Source organism: Nuphar pumila, chromosome 6 (genome assembly GCF_984573655.1).
Source record: "Nuphar pumila chromosome 6, dmNupPumi1.hap1.1, whole genome shotgun sequence".
NCBI classification, from domain to species: Eukaryota; Viridiplantae; Streptophyta; class Magnoliopsida; order Nymphaeales; family Nymphaeaceae; genus Nuphar; species Nuphar pumila.
Window position 1 is genome coordinate 23,596,629 of NC_143254.1, and position 23,916 is coordinate 23,620,544.

The 23,916-nt window shown below is 38.1% G+C and overlaps 1 protein-coding gene across 1 annotated transcript; it reads left to right on the forward strand.

Annotated features, from left to right (window-relative positions):
* The first annotated feature begins 20,493 nt into the window (after positions 1-20,493).
* Positions 20,494-23,169, forward strand: LOC149834348 (Tetratricopeptide repeat (TPR)-like superfamily protein). Its single transcript, XM_090009349.1, has 2 exons — positions 20,494-20,590; positions 20,996-23,169. The coding sequence occupies exons 1-2, from the start codon at positions 20,494-20,496 to the stop codon at positions 23,167-23,169; spliced, it is 2,271 nt and encodes a 756-aa protein (XP_089865475.1).
* Positions 23,170-23,916: the final 747 nt, after the last annotated feature.

A 23,916-nucleotide genomic window follows, 5' to 3' on the forward strand; every position in this document is an offset into this window, starting at 1 on the left:
ACCATACCAGATATATTCATCAAAACCAACTAAAGGGATTCAGATTTGACTGGATATCTAACCCCAGTCTGATCCATGGACATCCCTACATTTCGGGGTTTCAAAAGGTCAAAAGCTTTAATGGCCTCTCTCGAAACATGGGTCTTCCATTATAGGTTTGGTAAGTGCTGTGATAAGATTTTCATTTGATAGAAATCTCAGGGCATTTTAGTCATGCTATTTTTATCGAAAGCCAATGGGCTACGCCACGTGTTCTTTCCCCCAACTGTCCCCTCTGTGAAAAACATGCCAACCGTCCGAGGCGCTGAAGGACCCCACCGCTTGCCACGCGTCTACCATCCATTAGCTCTAGCCTAATGGCGTGGCAAGGGGGCTCTATGATTACCACGTGCCCAATAGCGCTATGCGAGCTGAGCTGTCCCGGAGAGCGATGACTTGTCCTTTACGCCACGTTGTCTGACACGTCATTAAAAAGACAATAGGTTTGAGGAATGGAATCCTGCCACGTGGAGTAAAGATTTGTTGCTTCCTCGTCGTTACGCCCGGGGCTTTTTATTTAGAAGCCGAAATTACCAAACCGTACATTCTTTCTCCTCCCATGCCCGGATAGGGAGTCAATGGTCAAATGTTTCTGTTGACTACTCTATATGTGGGGCCCTCTAAGATGAGCTGCCTGTCCACGTGTCACGGTTCTAAGTATATGAATAGATGATTTTAAATTAAAAACACGAATAGATTGATATTAAAATTTTGTTATGATAAACGATAAATTACCAACAGGGGATTCACTTGTTTGGTAGGGACTTTGCAAGTTCAAAACCCAATGGTATGAGTTGTATAACTGGTGGGGGTCGGCCTGATCCCAGCTTTCTTCGTTAAAAAAATATAAATGATAAATCATTAAAGAATAATTAAGAATTTAAAGTAATATTTTTGAGCTTAAAAGAAATAATAAAAGTTTAACAAAAATTATTTTGTTCAATTTTACCGTCCTTTAAGGACAGTGTAGTTACCACGGTTGAAAAATATAAGGATAAGGTAGATTGTCTTTTTTGGCACGGGGATGCAACTTTTAGCAAAAATTAAAAAATAGGACAGTGTACGTGCCTTTTAGAATAGTTTAAGTGTAGTGGAAAATTTAATGTTTGGCCAAATGGCGCTTTTTGGTAAGGGGGTGCATGACATATTTTTTCTATATCATATATATAATGGAGTTGAAATCTCATGATGTGAGTTGTTTTGACTTAATTTAACCTCATAGACGTGTTCAGCATGCCAAATTTAGTAGAAATCAACATTTGGTGCAGGTTTTTTCTGAAAAAATTGCTATTTGCTAAGTGGATTGCAAATAAAATAGATTATAATATGGTGGTTAACACTTGAGTTGCATATATTTAAACTCCAAATGCAAAATCCAACTTTTGGAACATGTTCTATTTACTATTTCTATTTGTTAAAGTTGACTGAAATATGATATTTTATGCCATTTCTAAACCATTCTTATTTTCATGAATTGTGAGTCATTCATTTTCACTCTAAAAAATAAGATGGACTAATGTATTAGATGCAGTAAAACATATTAACATATTAAATAAACCACACTAAAACACATCTGTTTAGCTAGATCTACCATTTAGTGGTCAGATTCATACAAATGAAAGTATGTACTACCATAAAATATCATGGTACAAAACCAACACACACACACACACACACATATATATATATATATATATATATATATATATAGAGAGAGAGAGAGAGAGAGAGAGAGTATCAGTGGATGCCAACATCGGGTGTGCACTGATTTTGTGCAAAACGGGCATTATAACTGAAGGGCCTTTAAACCTAGGGGTGGCAATCGTGTCGGGTTGGCGGGTCAGCATACCTCAACCCGAACCCGACCCGTTTATTAAACGGGTCGGCTGTGGCAAACACGAACCCTGCCCGTTTAATAAACGGGTAACCCGACACGACCCACCAACTCATTTAATAAATGGGTTGGGTCGGGTAAACGGGTTCTCAGGTTCACGGGTCGGGTTGGCAGGTTGACCCGCCCGCCTAACCCATTTATTAAACGGGTTGGCTTAAGCCCAACCCGAACTCGCCTAAGAGGCCGGTTGGCGGGTGGTGTCAGGTTTTGCCACCCCTATTTAAACCGCTGATGAAGGCGCCTTTTGTGCATTTTTTTTTTGCACCGCTAGAGGCTCTTTTAACGTCGGACAATGGTGGTACATTGTTTAATGAATCTGGCCACTAAATGGTAGATCTAACCATACCATACAGATGTGGTTAGCATGAATTATTTAATAATTCTGTGGGATGTGACAGTTCCTTTGGATGCCATTGATCACAAGATGAACTGGCACCCAAACCTGCCATCACTTGGATAGGCCTTATGTTTTTTCTTGAAGCCGTTCTTGTTTCGAATGAATGACATCTCAATGGTCTAAAATGATCAGATCACAATGATCCCTGTTCACTGTTTGAGGGTTGGCATTCATTTTTTAAGACCTGAGAGGTCACAACTCAATTGTAGTCAATTGTGGGAACAATTATAACAATAACATGCCGCTAACCGACCTAACTTTCTGGAGCATTCTTGTTCCCGGCTTTTTGTCTTGCCAGAATCTTTTGTACAGTATAAAAAAAGGGAATAGACTCGAGAGTCCATGCACATCTTGGTTCAAAAGACGACCTTATCACGACCAACAATTTGAGCGATTCATTGAAAGAGAGGATCAGGTAAGAGGCAGGCAGCTCTGAGGGTAATCCGTCTGAGCTCTCATTGGTACCGTTCATCTGCAAGTTGAATGGCCTATCAAACACCATCATGGGGTTCTTTGTATCTTAGGTCATATGCAGGCGAAACATTAATATCAATATGTATCGGGGTCCTTAGATTTTACCGCAGGAATGCTGCCAGCTGAAGCTGCAGCTTTCTGTACAAGTCCATCAATCTTGCGGAACTGAAAAGGCCCCTTGTATTATATAAAAACTGGCGAAGATCAAATCTATTGTCTTCTGGTGAATAACTCTCCAGGAAACAATGTTGTCTGTCTTAATTTTCCATGTTCATAATTATATTCCGCATATCCTCACTATTTACAAATTCAGAAATAGAAAAAATACACATGTTTGAAAGCCTGACAAAAATTAAGTAGAATGAAGTCATCAACAAAATGAAACCATATGGAGTTATAGACATTGCAGGGTTGAAGGAAAAGAGAATAAGAAATTCTACTCCAAAAGACATTAGTTCCACATTTTAAAAATAAAAAATATACTTCATAGAATGCAAGCATAGACAATTGAGTAGCTAGTCAGTCAAAATCTACGTTTGACAGTACCTCGGCATGATATGATGGCGTTAGGACAGTCAAAATCTAGAAGCCGATTGATTGAGTAGTACTTAAAGAAGTGTTTGACCTTTACCGCAACCTTAGAAGCGTTGGATCGGGTCGGGTCACCTTCATGTGGTGGACCCGGTCCATTTGGTGAAGCAAATGGATGCACCCTTTGAGTGGTGCTTATTTTTTTGTGAGAGTTTAAAAAGGTGTAAATAACATAAAACATTATGGGCTTAAAATGAAAAAATTAAAAAGTAAGTTAAAAGAAAAGGAGGGTACGATGGCCCTTGTTTTTTTTCTTTCTTGGTTGCTCTTAAAAGAAAGAAAGAGAAAAATAAAGGGATGAGGGTTTTCTTCCTCCTTTGTGTGTGTGGCTTCCACAAGATTGTGAGAAAGAAATTAAAGAGAGATTGTGGGAGAGAAAGAGAAAGAATGAAGAGAAACTTGGTTTTATTGTGTTCTTTATCTTCTCCAAATTCTTTTTTTGTTTTTGTATACTTCAAAGATAGGCAACAACAAATTGTATTTGCTTAGATGGATAATGCAACTTAAACATAAATAAGGAAGCTCTATAGCCGACCACTTGAACGAGTTTAAAAGGCTTATTAATCAGTTGTCAGGCATGGGTATTAAATTTGAAGATAAAGTTGTAAAGCTTTAGATGCTTGCTACTCTACCGGATTTATGAGAGACATTTAGGGTCTCACTCACTAACTTCGCTTCAAATAGTGTTGTTTCTATGAAGTTTGTTAAAAACGATATTCTAAATAAAGATATGAGAAGAAAGTCTCAAGGCTATTTTTCATCGTCAGAGACATTGGTCACTGAGGATAAGGGTGAGAAAGGTAGAGATAAAAGCCGAAGAAAATCAAGATTAAGGTACAAGAATATGAAGTGTCATCATTGCAAAAAAAATAGGCACATCAAAAAATATTGTTTTCAGTTAAAAAGCAAGAAAAAAAGAATAATGAAAATGATGATTGTGTCACCGCGACTACTTCGACTGAGTTACTTGTTGTTTATGATGATGATATGATAAACTTGACTAGTCATGACACTAGTTAGGTGATAGACAGTGGTGCCTCTCTTCATGTTACTTCAAACAGAGAGTTCTTTGCTACTTATGCTCTGAATAACTTTGAAGTGTTGAGAATGGGTAATGATGGTTTGTCTAAGGTTGTTGGTGTTGGTGATGTAAATTTGCAAATCAATAATGAAACCATATTGATGCTTAAAGATGTTAGTCATGTGCCAGATGTTTGCTTGAATTTGATTTCAGCAGAAAAGCTTAATGATGAAGGCTTTTGTAACGTATTCAATGATGGTCAATAGAAGCTCACTAGAGGCTCATTGGTTATGACTTGTAGAAAGAAGTGTAATAAATTATGTTTTGTAGGCATAAATGTCAAAGGATGTCCTGAATGTGACTGAAAATGAGAAGTCAATTGAATTGTGGCACATGAGGTTGAATCATATGAGTGAGAAAGGCATTGAATATTTGGAAAAAAAAATCTACTTCCTGGAGTGAAGAAAGAGAAGTTGAAGAGATGTACTCATTACTTGGTTGGAAAGAAAATGAGAGTATCTTTCAAGAGTCATTCTCCATCAAGAAAGAATAAAAAACTAGAGTTGGTACACTCAGATGTATGCAGTCCTTTGAAGGGGAATTCACTTGGAGGTGCACTTTATTTTGTAACCTTTATTGATGATCACTCAAGAAAGTTGTGGGTCTATGTTTTAAAGAGGAAAGACTAAGCGCTTGATGCATTCAAGCAATTTCATGCTCTTGTTGAGAGACAAACAAAAAAAAAGTTGAAGTACATACGAACTGACAATGGAGGTAAGTATTTGGGACCATTTGATGAATATTGTAGGATGCATGGTATAAGGCATCAAAAGACTCATCCTAAGACTCTTTAGTTGAATGGTGTAGCTGAGAGAATGAATAGAACTCTTGTTGAAAGAGTTAGATGCTTGTTGTCAGAGGCAAAGTTGCCAAAACATTTTTGGGGTGAAGCATTATGTATTGTGGCTCATGTTATTAACTTGTCTTCTCATGTATCTCTAGATGGTGATGTTTCTGACAGGGTTTGGTTTAAAAAAGAAGTTTCCTATGACCATTTGCATGTTTTTGGGTGTAAAGCTTTTGTGCATGTTTCTAAGGATGTAAGAACAAAGTTGAAAGCAAAAACATGAAAATATATATTTTTAGGCTATGCTCAGGATGAGTTTGAGTACAAGTTGTATTATCCTATTGAAAAGAAGCTTGCGAGAAGTAGAGATGTCTTTATTGAAGATCAGACCATTGAAGACATTGAGAAAGTGGTGAAAAAAAAATCTAAGTGCAGTGACAACTTGGTTGATACAGCTCTTGTTCCTTTCTCATCTTTTCCAAATTTAGTTGAAGATGACACACATGAGAGTGTTGAAAATTCACAACAGAATGTTGACAGGTCAGATATATCTTATGGTGATGATGTTGAGCAACATGAGGCTGGTTCTTCTTCAGCTACAGAGTCACTTCATAGATCTACTAGAGAGAGAGACAACCTTTCACTAAATATCCTACACATGAGTATGTTTTGTTAACTGGTGGTGGAGAGCTTGAGAGCTATGAGGGGGCTATGCAAGATGTACAAAAAGAGAAGTGGATTGAAGCCATGAAGGATGATATGCAATCTCTTTATGACAATCATACATTTGAGCTTGTATTGTTGCCTAAAGGTAAGGGCTTTGAAGAATCATTGGGTTTTTAGAGTAAAGCAACAGAAATTTGTGATGGAAATAATCCATCGCAAAGTTGTGACGGACTGGCGAGAGAAAACTATCCGTCCTTAAAATTGGAATTAGTTGCAGAATTAGCGACGGAAAAAATTTGTCGCAAACGTCATCACAAATTTACGACGAAAAAATTCTATCTCACACTCTGTTGCAACTTCGTGACACCATTTTTCCGTCGCTACTCCATCACAAATTTACGATGGTGTTTGCAATAGAATTTTGTTGTCGCTAATATGTAGCTAAATTTCTCGTAAAACCCTAGTACAGGCCCCCTTTCTTTTCCCTTTCTGTTTCATTCATCACACACCCCCACCCTTTCTCTCACCCCATTGATCGACCTCCCTTCTCCTCCTTCCTGCGACCGCCTCTCTCTCCGATAGCTTCGTCGGCACCACCTCGTTGGTCATCCAACCTTTCTCTTGCCCCCTCTTGCTCGTCTTCTCTCGCCTTCCCTCTTGCTTGTCTGCTGACGCCGGTGACCTCCTCCCTTTCCTTCTTCTTTCCCCTCATCTCTCTCTCTCTCTCTCTCTCTGCCCTCTATCACCAGTGGGCTGACAGAAGGTATTGGGACCCCCCCCCCCCCCTTCCGCCTATTTCGGAGATTTCGGTAGGGGACTTTGGCCCCTGCTTCATTTTTCAGAATCTAGTAGGGGCCAATGGCCCCTGCCTCCTCCTTTTCAAGAGCCGCAGGGGCCTTTGGCCCCTGTGCCCCCCCCCCCCCCCTTCCGCCTATTTCAGAGATTTCGGTAGGGGACTTTGGCCCCTGCTTCATTTTTCAGAATCTAGTAGGGGCCAATGACCCTCTGCCTCCTCCTTTTCAAGAGCCGCAGGGAACTTTGGCCCCTGTGCCCCCCCCCCTTTTTTTTCTTCTTGGTCCGACAGGGACCATCGGCCCATGCCCCTCTTTTATTTTCGGTAGGGGTCGATGCTCCTACCCCTGTTTTTATTTTCTGCAGAGGCTGATGCCCCTGTCCCTCTCTCGCCTCTGCCCTTTCTCTCACCCTTTCTCACCGTGCACGCTCAATGTAACCCTGGCCTCTGCCTCCTGATTTCAACAGGAGGGGTGTCACATGTCCCTGCTCGCTCGCTCTTTGTCCTCTCTTTTCGATATGGGAGGGGGAGGCCCTCCCTGCTCCTCTCTCTCTCTCTCTCTCTCTCTTTATTCTGATGAGGTCGGGCTCGACCAGGTAGCTGAGCCCACCTCCCTCTCGGTCGAGGTTGGGGCCAGGCTCGGCCTGGCAACTGAGCCCACCTCTCTCTATGTTTCCTCTTTCCACAGTGGAGGGGCCAAGCTCCTCCCTGTTTCTTCTGATAGCAAGGGAGGGGCCTGCTCCCTTTTCAGGCAGATAGAGGAGGGGGGTGACACCCCCCTGTCCCTTCCTCTCTTCCTTTCCTTTTGACAGAAAGACAGGGGTTGCACCCCTACTCCCTTTTTTTGTCAGGTTGTTGGGGCAGAGAGGGGAGAAGACGATTTTGCAAATATCAGCCATTTTTTGAAAATTTCCTCTGACCCACGCCAGTGATCTTATCACCCTCTTGTTCTGATAGCCTCGCTCTGCAGCCAACCCGCGACCGGATCTCCTTCGTCGGTGAGTCTGCAGGTTTATCGCCTCTCTCTCTCTGCCAGACAGTGGAGGAGCCCCTGCCGCCTCTTGATGGGTTGCTACCCCTGTCATATATAAATGTGCTTTGCAGGTGCATAGCTGAGCTAATTGTGCGTTGCTTAGTGCTGAGCATCACATGCAGCTAAAAATACAATGCAAAAAGAAATAAAAAAAATGCAAACTCAATAGCATGCAAATCGGGTAAATACCCATGGTAAGTGATGCAAGCGCATCACAAGTTATTTAATTTCTTAGATACAACATTTTTTTGTTCACACACTCACTTAGTTGTGGATATCTAGGATTGCTTTGATGGAGTTCAGAGATTATGCTGAGCATGATTTTAATGTATGAAAATAAAAGTGGTCTTATTTTTTGAGTTCGAATTCCATGTTAGTCATGGTAGTAGTTAACGAGATATTGGAGTGTGTTTGATACATGTACATGTTTGACATTGTTTTGATATGAATGATTTGAATGTATTACAATGTTTGATGTGACTGTATCCATGCTTGCATGAAGTTATTTTCAATTTGATTATGCCTTCCAAGTGAAACTGTATCATGAAAGCATGCTTCAAATGAATGTATCGTGTTATGAATGAGTTTGCACATGAAAAGGAATGATACGTTATCAATGTTTTAAACATGCTTCAAATAAATGGTTTTGCACATGAAAATATTAAGTTATCAATGCATGCATCATAGTTCTTGTGATTGAATGATATCATATATATATGTATGTGTGTGTGTGTGATATATATATATATCAAATCATTACATCCACATGAATGCATGATAAATTAGATATTTTCTTCATCATAGCATTCTTATGATTCTCTTTTAACTGGTTAGGATAATATCTGTAACATCATAGGATAAAATGACTGCAAACCGTGAATGAATGTACAATAGGATAGTTGATAATGAGGTATCGCTTGAATATATGGATGGTGTTGATAGTTTTATTGATTTTGCAATGACAAGTGTCAGTACAGTGGATTCCATAGGTCGGATCAGGTGCCCCTGCATGATGTGTAAGAACAATTGATTTGTAGAACCTCATGGCGTTAGACATCACCTATACAGAAAGGGTTTTGTGAGTGATTATTAAAATTTGACACTTCATGGAGAAGAATTTTGGAACAATTTTGATGCACTGATGAATGTGATGCACAATAATCTATATGTGGATTTGATATTTGATGTTGCAGGACCAGAACTGGGTTATGCTATGGATCCTAGTGATGTACCAACTAGGGTAGAGGAAGAAACATCAAACGATGTAGCTAGTAGATTTTATGATTTACTTAGAGATGCTAATGAACCACTTTGGAATGGTTGTGAGAGTCACATTATCTTGTCTGCAGTTCTTCAACTACTGAATTTGAAATCTGAGTATAATTTGAGTCAATCATGTTTTGACTGTTTGTGCTCTATTGTGAAGAGTATGTTGCCCAAAGATGAGAAATTGCCATAAAATTTCTATCGTGCGAAGATTATGGTCAACGCTTTAGGTATGAGGTATCAAAAGATAGATGCTTGTCCAAATCATTGCATGTTGTATTTCAAAGATCAAGAAAACAACAAATTATGTTTGTCATGTAGGCATCCTCATTTTAAGCCAAAGATAAAAGGCAGTGGTAACACGAGGTTAAAAAAAGTGTCATACAAGTTGCTTTGCTACTTCCCTCTCACCCCTAGATTGCAACGATTGTATATGTTTTTTAGGACAGCTAAACACATGAGATGACATGCAAATAAAGTTCTAAATGATGAAGACAAGATTACGCATTCTGTTGACGCGAAAGCTTGGAAGCACTTTGATCGTACTCATCAGACCTTCACAATGAAAGTGAGAAATATTAGGCTTGGTTTATGTACAGATGGATTTAAACCATTTGGAGGTAGATCAAGCATACTCGTGTTGACCAGTATTTGTCACCCCATACAACCTTCCTCCAAGCTTGTGTAAGAAGCGTCAAAATCTTTTCTTGTCTCTATTGATCATTGGTCCGACCTCTCCGGGCTAAAATCTTGATGTATATTTAAGGCCATTAATTGATGAACTTAAAATATTGTGGGATGATGGTGTTCTCACGTACGATGCCCAAAAAAAAAAAACTTCAATATGAAGGTTGTTGTTCTATAGACAATCAATAACTTCTTTGCATATGGTATGTTATTTGGTTGGAGCACACATGAGAGGTTGGCATGTCCGTACTTCATGAAAGATACAAAATCTTTTAGATTGACGTATAGAAGAAAGTCGTGCTGGTTTGATTGTCACCATCGATTTCTACTTAGTGACCATCTGTTTCGACGATAAAGGAATATGTTTCGAGTAGGCATAATTGAAATTGAAGGTCCACCTACACGGTTGTCTGGCATAGAGATTTTAAGACGATTGTGATACTTTTCATATGGACTAACATATGCCCGTAATCCGACGCCCTTTCTTAGATTTTGGAAGGATCACAATTGGACAAAAAAATCTATATTTTAGGAACTACCATATTGGCCAACCTTATTGATACAACATAATTTGGTTGTGATGCATATGAAGAAAAATGTGTTTGATAATGTGTCTAATACGGTAATGAATGTCAAAGGAAAAATGAAGGATAATCCGAAGGCCCGTATGGATTTAAAAGTAATATATAAAAGATCAGAATTGAAACTCAAAGAGTACAATGATAAAGTACTGAAACCAAAGGCAAGGTACGTGCTTGGATCAGATCAAGTAAAGTAGGTATGTCAATGGTTGAGATAGTTGAGATTTCCAGATGGATACGTCTCTAACATTGTTCGGGTTGTGAAGATAGACGAGGGACAATTATATGGGTTGAAGAGCCATGATTGCCATATCATTATGCAACAGTTGATTGTCCTACCATTCCATGATATGTTAGACAAACCTATATGGGGGTTATTATCCAAGTTGAGTAGATTTTTTAGAACATTATGCGCATCGAAAGTTGTAGTAACTGAGATAAAGAATCTCAAGGATTCTATCGTTACTATTATTTGACAACTAGAGAAGATATTTTTGCCAACATTTTTTGATGTTATAGAACATGTGATTATACATTTGCTATATGAACTTAGGGTTGGTGGTCTTGTGCAATATCGGTGGATGTACCCATTTGAAAGATATATTTTTATTTATATTTTTCTCTCTAATGCTATGAGGAATTTATTATATTACGAGATGTATATTGTTGACAGATGCATATTTGACCTCAAAAAAAAGGTTTGGAATAAAGCAAGAGTAGAGCGTTCTTTTTGTGAGGCATACACTTTAGAAGAGATTTCAAATTTATCATCTATGTACTTTGAACCTCACATTCCAACACGTTACACTTGCCCACCTCATAATGATGACGAAGAACAATTTACTGTAGCTGACAAATTGTCAATATTTCAACCACTTGGGCATGCCTTTGGCAGTTGTCGTTCAAGACTCTTGATAGATCGAGAGCAAGATGCATCACAAATTTATATCATTTTTAATTGCTTAGTGATCAACCCCTACATCGAGTAAGTATACTTAATATGTAACACTAGGTTTTGCACGCGCGTACATGGTTAAGTAATATAAATATTTGTTAAGTGCAGATGATTTGATATAGCGTTACAAAGAGAACTTCCACATCTCACTGATTCAGAAGTACAGAAAGAACGTGAAAATAAGTTCGTGACATGGTTGAAAGAGTTGGTAAGGACGATGACATATAGTCTTTTCATGAAAACAAAAATAAGTTACTTAATTGGTTGTGATCACAGTCATTGTTTATGCATGTAGGTCCACCATGGTGATGTTAATGACCAAGAAATATGTGATTTAGGAAATGGTTTGACCAAAGTTATGCAATGTTACAACGGGTACATCATAAATGGTTATCGATTTCATACAAAAGACTATGGTGTAAACAAGTCAACGATGAATAGTGATGTGTATGTCAAGAATAGTAGTAATAGTGAAAATGAACATGACTACTACGGTATTATAGAAAAAATAAAAGAGTTGACTTACTTAGGCATAAATAATAGGGTAACTTTATTCAAGTGTCATTGGTTTGATCCCACAACAACAAGAGTAGACGAAGCCTCAAACATTATGGAGGTGAATCATAAATCAAGGTTTGGAACATATGAATCATTCATATTAGCCTCGCAAGTTCAACAAGTTTACTATACTTCATATCCGAATATAAGAAAGTCAAATAGAAATGAATGGTTGGCAGTTTGCAATGTGAAGTCTAAACTATACCTCGTGTATGATCAGTTAGATGAAGATAAGATTGTTGAAGAGGGTGATTACTATCAATCAGATGATATGTATGACTTCTCTTATGGTCACAATGTCACACGTGACATGCATGTCATATCTCTATTGTTCGATGACACACGTATGGAAGAATGTGATCTAAATGATATACCAAGTGGATTAGTGCCTAATGAAGACGAAGACGAAGAGGACGAAGAGGAGGAGGATGAGGAATATGAAAGTCAAACAAGTGATGAGGAAGTATACTTGAGCTAGTGAAATACATCTTCTAATACATACAATATCACTTTCTCATATGCTCTTATTTTTTGAGTTCGTATTCCATGCTAGTCATGATAGTAGTTAGCGGGATATTCGAATGTGTTTGATGCAGGTACATGTTTGACATTATTTTGATATGAATGATTTGAATGTATTACAATATTTGATGTGATTGTATGCATGCTTACATGAAGAGATTTTCGATTTGATTATGTATCCATGAAGATATAGAGTTGTATAACTGATCCAAATAAATTTTTTATTTGTAAGAATATGGTTCATAGAGGTCAGTGGTCGAGGACCCAGTGGTAGTCAGTCTCAGCTTTCATCTTTACGGGTTGTTTCGATAGGTATATCATTTAACTAATTGTATACTGAATCAATTTAAATGTGCATTGTGTGAATTTTTAACTCATTTTTCTATAGATTATGTTTCACCTGCACATGACCCTCCTACATCAGTTATTCATACATGTCATGAGACAACGTCAGTTTCTCAGTTTGACACATGATAACTCATTTAAATAGTGTATATCGATAGTCGACTGTAAGTATTTCATTTTTACTTATCCAATACTTATCCTATAAATAATGTATATTGATGGTTAATGTGTATCAATTCATGTGCAGCGCGAGGTTCGAGCCACAAAAAGTAATACAAGAAATTAGACAGTCACTAGTTCAACATTTTTCAGGACCGGTTTCACAATGGAAAAAGTACCCGAAAAAGGTATTGGACATATTGTGGTCCTCATTTATGGTATACAATCGTTTATCATAGCTAATGTGTTTTATATTTAATTTTTTGTTATAGTAATGTCTACTAACTTTCTGAAATTATTTATAGGATTCAAATCGCTTCATGACTGCGATGGAGGAGCAGGACGCGAGGCAGGTGTGGTAGAAGGTGACTGTCAGCCGATTTGCAGACATGCTGCATAATATGAAGACTGTAATAATAAAAACATCTAGTGGGATAGATGATCCACTGCAGTGGAAGGGCCATGACCCTCCTACTATGAGGTCAGATTTTTTAGATGCAATGTGCGACAAGTGGGCGGGGTATGAAATTCAAAACCACTCAGCAAAGGCTGTACAAAACCGAGCGAAGATGCCCGATGCTCATCTACACACAGGTGGATCTAGGACATTTGGGAGCCCCCTGAAGAAAATGGTAACTCATCAATATATATATATATATATAGTCAAATTTATAAGTATTATTACATACTTCTTAAATGATATTTTTATCATTTAACCTCGCAGGAAGCAGAAAAAGGTAGCATTTTGCCTTATAAGGATGTTTTGTTGAAACACATAAACGTAAGAGCACGAAAAAGTTTGTATCAGAGAAGGCAAGAGTGACAACGGTATGCATTTATTGTATTAATAAACATTGTAATATATAAGTTGCCATGAACATTGTAATTCTTAATTATTAATTCATACTGTAACTATTACTTTGTAGGAGTCATACGAGCAGCAGATGGTAGAGCGATATGGCGATGACTCCACTCAGCATCTGCCTTTTGAACCTTCAGCATGGGTGACTGCAATCGGTGAACCAAAAAAGGGTTGGGTGTTCGGGTTTGTGAGTAATATGAACACCACACTAGTCGTTGCCTCCTCCAGCCAGGGCTCTCAGAGTTCTCCGGCCAGCATCAACTCCAAGCGTTCGATTGACCCGACTAATTCTTAGGATGATATCTGCCAGCTTTTTAAGGACACAGTGCATGACTATTTACATGAAGCAATTTTTGACGTTTTCCGTAATGAGTTGTGCAACCTTTTTCGGGATAGGGAAACTTCATCTACAAGTGCCTGTCAGGTATGAAAGTTGCATGTCATTTATTTTATGTCGTTAGATTTCAAGCTAGTATATGCATGATTTCATCACATATGAGCATGATTTTATCACTATGAAAGTTTTTGACTGCCTTATAACACATATATGCATGATTGAATCACTATGAAAGTTTTTTGACAATATTAGAACACATATAAGCATGATTCCATCACTATGAAAGTTTTTTGACTACCTTAGAACATATATATGCATGATTGAATCACTATGAAAGTTTTTTGACAACCTTTGAACACATATATGCATGAAACATTAGAACACATACAAGCATGATTTTATCACTATGAAAGTTTTTGACAACCTTAGAACACATATATGCATGCTTGAATCACTATAAGGGTTTTTTTATTACCTTAAAACACATATATGCTTGATTAAAGCACTATGAGAGTTTTTTGACAAGATTAGAACACATATAAGCATGATTTCATCACTATGAAAGTTTTTGACTGCCTTATAACACATACATGTATGATTGAATCACTATAGAAGTTTTTTGACAACATTAGAACACATATAAGCATGATTCCATCACTATGAAAGTTTTTTAACTGCCTTATATCACATATATGCATGATTGAATCACTATGAAAGTTTTTTGACAACCTTTGAACACATATATGCATAATTGAATCACTATGAGAGTTTTTTGACAACATTAGAACACATACAAGCATGATTTTATCACTATGAAAGTTTTTGACAACCTTAAAACACATATATGCATGCTTGAATCACTATGAGAGTTTTTTGACAAACTTAGAACACATATACGCTTGATTGAAGCACTATGAGAGTTTTTTGACAACATTAGAATACATATAAGCATGATTTCATCACTATGAAAGTTTTTGACTGTCTTATAACACATATATGCATGATTAAATCACCATGAAAGTTTTTTGACAACACTAGAACACATATAAGCATGATTCCATCACTATGAAAGTTTTTTGACTGCCTTATAACACATATATGCATGATTGAATCACTATGAAAGTTTTTTGACAACCTTAGAACACATATATATATATATATATGCATGATTGAATCACTATGAATTTTTTTGACAACCTTAGAACACATATATAAGCATGATTTCATCACTATGAAATTGTTTGACTGCCTTATAACACATATATGCATGCTTGAATCACTATAAAAGTTTTTTGACAACCTTAGAATACATATATGCATAATTGAATCACTATGAGAGTTTTTTGACAACTTTAAAACACATATAAGCATGATTGTGATACAGAAGACACTTATTTAACAGCCTTATAACACATATATGCATGCTTGAATCACTATGATATTTTTTTGACAACCTTAGAACATATATCTGCATGATTGAATCACTATGAATTTTTTTCTGTCAGCCTTAGAACACATATCTGAATTCTGTTAATGTCCTTTACTCTATTGCTAGCTAGTCTATTTATAATTCATTCATGTTGCTTTGATTGCCTTAGATTAGGTGCATTGCATATAATTTATTTTATTATATTTTGTTTATCAATACTAACCTTTCTTTTCTCTTGTTGGATGCTAGAGATAATCAGCGTAAAGGAGCTAATGGAGGCATGGATGAAGGGGCATATCAAGATAATGAAGAAGATGATGCTCAAAATATTGGCGATGGTTAGATTCATGTGTTGAATTTGTTGCACCTTCTTATTGTTTCAAAAAAAAACTCTTTGTAAATGTTCACTTGTAAATAATTAGAACTTGGCGAGGATTATAGTCGATCAATAAATTTTTTCACCTTGTATCTTGTGTTAAATTTGTTTTAGCTGCTTTGTATATGTATTTTTTATGTGTACTTTGTTTTTTATACATAGGATATATAAATTGTATAACGAGAAAAATTTTCTCGATATTTATATTTCAAACAAATTTTTAACATTTTTTTTATTTTTTACGATGGATTAGCGACATATATTATCCGCCGCTAATTAGTATCGACCTTCAATTTAGCGATGGATTAGGGATGAATATTTATCCGTCAAAAAATTGAATCGACCAATATTTTGTGACAGATTGTAATCTGTCGCAATTCTGTCACTACAATAGCGACAGATGTGTATCTATCACAAAACCAAATCTCTGCGAATTAACGACAACCTTGCGATGAATCATGGCATTCACTAATTTATCGCAAATTAGCGATAGAAGTAGAGATAGATATTTTCTGTCGCTAATTAGTGACTAGGAAATTGCGATGAAAGTTATCCATCGCTAAATTGTTCAACAATGGATTTACAATGGATTTAGTGACGGATTACGACCGTTGCTAATCCACAGATTTCTTGTAATGTCAGCATACCCATGATATAAAGCTAGGTTGTTTGTTAAAGGTTTTATTCAAAAGAAAGGTGTTCACTTTGAAAAAATCTTCTCGCGAGTTATTACAATATTTTTTACCCGAGTTGTTTTGAGCTTGGCAAAAAGTCTTAATTTAAAAATTAAGCAGATAGATGTGAATACCGCCTTTCTCTATGGTGATCTCAAGGAAGAAATATATATGGTACAAGCTGAAGGGTTTGAGAAGAAAAGAAAAGAAAAGGAAAGAAAAGGAAAAGAAAAGGAAAGAAAAGGAAAGAAAAGGAAGACTATATTTGTAGGTTGAGAAAGAGTTTGTATGGTTTAAAGCAAGCTCCTAGATAGTAGTACAAAAAAATTTAAGTCATTTATAGGGGAGCATGGTTACAAGAAAACTACTTTAGGCCATTGTGTCTTTATTAAAAAGTTCTCAAATGATGATTTTGTTATATTGTTGCTCTATGTTGATGACATGCTCATTGTAGGTAAGAACTTGCCATGAAGGACTTGAGAGTTGCAAGTCAGATTTTGGGCATGAAGATTGTTCATGATAGAAAGGCAAAGAAGTTATGGCTATCACAAGAAAAGTATATTGAGAAAGTACTTTAAAGATTCAACATGGACAAAGCGAAAAAGGTGAGTACCCCACTTGGAGCATAGTTCAAGTTAAGCATAAAACAAAGTCCTTTTATAGATAAAAAGAAAAAAGATATGCAAAAGATTCCTTATGCTTTAGTAGTTGGCAGTTAGATATATGCTATGGTGTGTACGAGGCTAGATATAGCTCACTCAGTTGAGGTTGTCAGCAGATTTCTCTCAAATCCTGGTAAAGAGCATTGGAATGTTGTGAAATGGATTTTGAGATATCTTTGAGGCACAAGCAGTGTGTGTCTTTGTTTTGGTGCACAAAGCCTATTTTGGTAAGTTATTCAGATTCAGATATGGTAGGTGATGTTGATTCTAGAAAGTATATATCTGGATATTTGATTACTTCAACATGTAGTGCAGTGTCGTGGCAGTCGAGACTTCAGAAGTGTGTGGCACTATCTACCACATAGGTAAAGTTCATTGCAATGACAAGCAAGTAAAGAGTTACTGTGGATAAAAAAGTTTATGTAGAAATTTGGTTTTACTCAAGAAATGCATATTTTGTATTGTGACAGTTAGAGTGTGATTCATCTTGGCAATAATTCTACATTTTATGCAAGGTCGAAGCACATTGATGTAAGGTATCATTGGATACGTGATGTATTAGATGGAAAGCTACTTGAGCTTGAGAAAATTCATATTGATGACAATGGTGCAGATATGATGACCAAGGAGTTGCCTCGTGGTAAGCTTAAAATATGTTGCTCCATCGTTGATTTGGCGAAGTCCTCCACATAGTGGAGTGAGGGAGAGATGTGTTGGATCGGGTCACATTCATGTGGAGGATCCGGTCTATTTGGTGAAGCAAATGAATGCCCACTTTGAGTGGTGCGTATTTTTTTTGTGAGAGTTTAAAAAGGTGTAAATAATATAAATATTGTGGGCTTACAATGAAATGATTAAAAAGTAAGTTAAAAGGAAAGGAGGGCATGATGGCCCTTGTTTTTTTTCTTTCTTGGTTGCTCTTAGAAGAAAGAGAGAGAAAAAGAGAGGGAAGAGGGTTTTCTTCCTCCTTTGTGTGTGTGGCTTTCACAAGATTATGAGAAAGAAAGAAAGAGAGATTATGGGAGATGAGGAGAAAGAAGGAAGAGAAGCTTGACTTTGTTGTGTTCTTCATCTTCTCTAAATCATTTTCTTGTTTTTTTTAAGATTAGGGCAAGAGAGAACTTTTATTGTGGAAAGGTCATCACTCCTTATTAGGTAATATTCTTTCATTTTGCCCTATTTATTTGCATTGTTATTTCTCTATTGTGATGATTTGTGGGCTTATTGGAGTGTAGGCATTGTGTATGCCCATTTGTAGCCATTCTTTATATCATATAGTGAAGTTGTTGTTGGGTTGTTCTCAATCTTGTGGTTTTTACTTTTCTTTTAAGAGGATTTTTCACATAAAAATTGATGTGTACCTCTCTCTTATTGTATTCTTTATTTTTTTTATTATCCCTTGCTCATGTGCATCAAAATATATATTTTGTGATATTTCTTGGATGATAAGGGTTTTATTTTGATGATTGGGTAGGAGTTGTTTTATGTGATATATGCAAGGCATGAAAGTGTTTTTTTTTAGGTTCTTTGTCGCCATCGTTTTCATTTGTGAAGTGGGTGCATTCGGTATGTGCGCCTTTTTTCCAACAAGGAGCAAGCCTACCATGCCAGGTGTGAACAAGGTTCAATTAACCAAAGCAATATTATGAAATTGGAAATGCCAATGAACAAAGACCAAAGTTGTTTAACCTAATACTGAAGTGTTACTGTGGGATACTGGATGACAAAACGTAAACGCACGTGCAGTTCATCTAATATAAGCAAGTAAAAACAAATGCCATCTAACTTTATGTGAAATTAAAAGAATTTAGGTTCAGATCATGAATTAGTCCCATGAATTCCTTCACGCATAAGCAGAAACTGCAAAAAGTCGGGCCCTGACCTTGTAGACCCAAGCCCATACCCAAAAATCGGGGTCAAGTCTGATTTCACCTGGGTCCGAACCAAACCCGACCCGTTGACACCTATAGTTAATAGTTTATATTTCATCAAGTAAAACAAGCACCCTGACCTTGTAGATCAACAAAGGGAGCAAACAAAACTTCCTTCTTTTTGTTTGTTTGTTTCCAATGTCATTCTATCACTCATGTTAATACTCCATCTCCACTCATCCTCCAATCAATATGATACCTTAATGATATGAATTTTTGACTAGATAGTTAGATGAACCACAAACTACCCCTTTTTTATCCCATCATAACACTAATGACATGAGAGTCCAATAAACCCACGAAAGAATGTCAAAATACTTCGCCAAGATTAGTTTCTTCTCATTCAACGAGTATCCTGTATTGTATTTCATAGAAAGGCTGTCAAGTGAAACCCATGTAACTTGACTCTACAAGGCAATATGATCCTTGGGCAAGGGCAAACCAATCCAAGTTTCGAGCATAAAGATTGACGACGATAGCAAATGAATCCTGGATTATCATAAGAGATTCTCACCATATCATATGATTCTCATTCTTTAAAACAAATTGACACTTTTTCAAATTTAGAAATCAGAAACTCGTAGAGAAGCAATGGGCTTTTTTTTTTACTTGGAGAAACGGCCTCTGGCGCATAGACCTAACCGTGCTGGCTCAGCCTGCTGAACTTATGATCCCTGTCCATGTAAAATTTTGAGGGCTTACCACTCGAACTCCAAAAAGTCACCAAGCTTTGACTTAATCAGGGAGTGACGCCCACGAGATTTGAACCTAGACTCCTCATCAAACGGTCTAAGTCCCACCCCACTAAGCCAAACCCCTTGAGTCTATTAGAAAGAAGAGCTATACACAGCGGCTACTTAACAGTACAAAACCAAGATTTCTTCGGATACAATGTCCTAAGTGGAGGGTCAATCCTGAACTAGATGAGCTTGAAGTGATCAAGCTTGGACCATAATTCTTATGGTGAGCCAAGCTGAGTTCGAGCTCATAATCTGTTCGAGTTAAACAAGCCAAGTTAGAGCTGACTTGTTTATAAAAAAATACATTGTTTTATTGCTAAAAGAAATAAGATTATAAAAAAAATAGATATAAAATATAATTTTTATTACCTAACGAGCTTATACTGTTATAAAAGTCAAGCGGAGCCGAGTACCTCTTATTCATGTTGAGCTTGTCGAGCCTATTTTACAAGTTTGAACAAGCTTTTAGGTAACAATCAAATGGTAATACTTTCTGAGGAGTTTTTTCGAGAAGTTCAGTTCGGTGATATTGCGGAGGTCGCCGACCGCCGGCAAAATCTTTCCGGTCAACCGGTTGGAGCCTAGGTAGATTTGGCGGGGCTGTACTAGCCAGTTGATTGAGTTGGGATCGAACCAGTCAGGCCGTTGGTGTCGATGGCGAGAAAAATGAGTCGGTTAGGTCGCCGAGTCAGGGCGGATGGGCCTGGCGAGGTCCTTGAGGTCGAGGCGGGCAAGGTGAGCGAGGGCTGCGGTACAAGTCCGGCCGGTTGCTGCCAAAAAACCGGCCGGCAGGGCCCGACGTAGCTTTGAGGGAGAGGGCATTTTTTTCAGTTTGGAAGGATAAAATGGGGGGAAACACTGCCCCCATTTTCTGCACGTTTTTCCAGCGTTAAAGTTTGGACACGTGGCGAATGGCTATATACCATGGCATATGGCCTCTCACTAGAACCGGACTCGATTTAAGTCTGTCTTCCATTGCAAAGTGTTATCTGATCTGGTCTTGGTGGTGGTAGGTCCGGCCGTTCACACTCCTCTACTAATGCTGTGCTAATGTTCATATATCCGAACCATCGCAGCATGTAATTCTACAATACACTACATTCGTTGTGAAATGAATCGAGGCAACTCATTTGATAACTCTTACATTCCCTCACAGGAGGAACCACCAACTTTGTCATGCACTCAGCAACTCTGCAAAAACCCAACTGCCTCTTGATCTACGCACACCGGCTCACCCTCCACAGCATCTCCTCTCTTCACCATTTTGACACCCAACACCACCAAACGCCAACTTCCAAACTCAAACAGAAAACCAACAGCATACAAACATCGGTTGTTTACTTCAACTCCCTCATTGCCAAACACGGGAAAAATGGCGATCTCATTGATGCAAAGGCAGTCTTTGACGACATGCCCTTCAGAAACGTCGTCTCCTGGACGGCATTGCTCACAGCCTACGCCGAGAATGGTGAGATCGAGAATGCGCGCAAGGTGTTCGATGGAATGCCTCAGAGAAACTTGGTCTCCTGGAATGCTATGATCTCTGGTTGCATATGCAATGGAAGACTGGAGGATGCGTATGAGATCTTTCGATGTATGCCGGAAAGGAATGCGGTTTCTTGGACTGCGATGATCACTGGGTTTGCTCACAATGGTATGTTGGCTGAAGCGAAGAATCTGTTCAACCGGATGCCTGGAGAGAAGAATTTGATTGCTTCCAATGCATTGCTTACTGGATATGTGAAGAATGGTGAGATGGATAGTGCATGTCGATTTTTCGAACGGATGGACCAAAGAAATGTGGTCTCCTGGAGCGCTATGGTCGATGGTTTCTCCCGAATAGGCCGAATCGTGGAAGCTCGGCAACTGTTTAATCGAATTCCTGAGAGAAATGTGGTTTCTTGGACGGCAATGATTGGTGGTTATTCGCAGAATGGTATGTGGGACGAGGCATTCAGTATGTTTTTGAAGATGAGAAGGCAGGGTGTGATGATAAACTCAACTGCTTTGACAGTTGTTTGTGATGTATGTGCTGAAGGTGGCAATATGGGAGAGGGAATTCAGGTTCATGCTTTGGTTGTTGTAATGGGCTTTGAATCACATGCAATCGTGGGGAATGCATTGATCACCATGTATTCAAGGAATGGAATGACAAACCATTCTTCTAAGATCTTTAATAGCATGAAGAAGAAGGATGTAGCTGCATGGAATGCTATGATTGCAGGATATGTTCAAAATGGAGGAACTGATGAAGCCCACAGGTTGTTTATTAAAATGCCTAGGAAGGATGTGGTTTCCTGGACTACCATGGTTCTGGGATTAGCAAACATTGGGTGTATGCAGGATGCAATTTCTCTGTTTGAGAAGATTCCTGAGAGAGATGTAATAGCTTGGTCTACTATGATTTCTGGTTTTGTAAAAAATGGTGATTTCGAGCATGCATTTCTATGGTTCGTCAGGATGCTTAGGGAAGGGGTTCAGCCAAATCCCGTGACTTTCTGCAGCTTGCTAAGTGCATCGTCTGGGTTAGCAGCATTGAACCAAGGGGAGCAGGTCCATGCGCACGCTGTGAAGAGGAATTTCCAGTCAGAATTCTTGCTCTCAAACCTGCTAATCTCTATGTACTCAAAATGTGGGAATATAGAAGATGCATACCGAGTTTTCAGAAGTACCAACAACCATGATCTGGTATCATGGAATTCAATGATCTCCGGGTTCGCTCAACATGGCCATGGAGAGAAAGCGCTAGAGCTGTTCAAGACAATGCAACTAGTTGGCGAGGAACCAAATTTTATTACATTTCTTGGTGTGCTCACCGCATGCACCCATGTGGGCCTAATAAATGAAGGATTGCACTACTTCTATCTGATGAGGTCTTCATATGGAATAAACCCTGGGCCTGACCATTATGCTTGTATGGTTGACCTTCTTGGTAGAGCTGGATTATTAGAAGAAGCAATCAACTTCATCAAGGCAATGCCATTAGAGCCTCATGCAGCTGTTTGGGGAGCTTTACTTGGTGCAAGTAGAACGCATATGAATCTTAAGCTTGCAAAAATGGCTGCACGTCATCTTTTTGAACTAGAACCTGAGAGTGCAACTCCATACGTGGTCCTGTCAAAGATGTATGCCATGGAAGGTCAGATGAAGGATGAGAAAAGACTTAGGACGATCAATAGGCTAAAATATGTGAAGAAGAACCCAGGACATAGCTGGATCATTGTGAACTCTGAAGTTCACTTGTTCTTTGCTGGGGACCAATCCCATCCGCAGATTTCAGGAATAGAGTCAATGCTGAGGAAAATGTCATTGAATATGGCTGATGTCTAAGAAAGAAGTTGGGATATGTGATCATGACCAGAATGATGACCGGTTCATGGCGTGCTAATCAAACTCTATAAAACAAGAAACATTAAGATGATTGACATATTTGGACGCCTAAGCCCATCCCTTACGGCATCTTGCAACTGAGCCTGATCAACTGTGGCTCTTGGATGTCGAATTAATGAGAAGCAGTGTTGGAGAAAGGTCACAAGGTCCTTTTTCTGCTAAATCTACCACTATAAAGCAAGGAACATTGAGATGTCATATTTGGATGCCTAAGATCAATCTCTTGTGACATTGTTTTTCCCATTAATCTATTCGTTTCTGCTACAGTGCCCAGTGTATGAAAAACACCAAAAGGCCACCGTAGATGGTGTGACAGATGATTAAACCACAAAAGCCCATGTACCGATGCTGCTGCTGTAAATCAGAGAACAGTGATGAGATCGCCAATATTTGGATGGCTTTGTCTAATCCTCTATGACATGAAAGAAACGAAAGAACCATGGTCACCATGTAGAGAAGGATTATCATAATTTTCTTCAAGAGAAAAAGAAAGCATTTGTAGCAAAAGAGAAGGAAGCTATTTGTTTCATCATCTCGTTGGACATCACAGAGGTAAACAAATCTTGCTGAATATAAATTGGATAAGTAGTACAGATGAAAATTGTATCACCATTACCATGAAATGATGAAAAGATTATGACATATGTCATTTATCACTACTTAGAAATAAGACCAGGTATTTCACTA

Bases quoted from the DNA above. Each gene is read 5' to 3' on its own strand.
- LOC149834348 (XM_090009349.1), top strand. From the start codon at position 20,494: ATGGCGAGAAAAATGAGTCGGTTAGGTCGCCGAGTCAGGGCGGATGGG. The intron at 20,591-20,995 runs GTACAAGTCCGG...ATTCCCTCACAG, and splicing joins CAAGGTGAGCGAGGGCTGCG to GAGGAACCACCAACTTTGTC.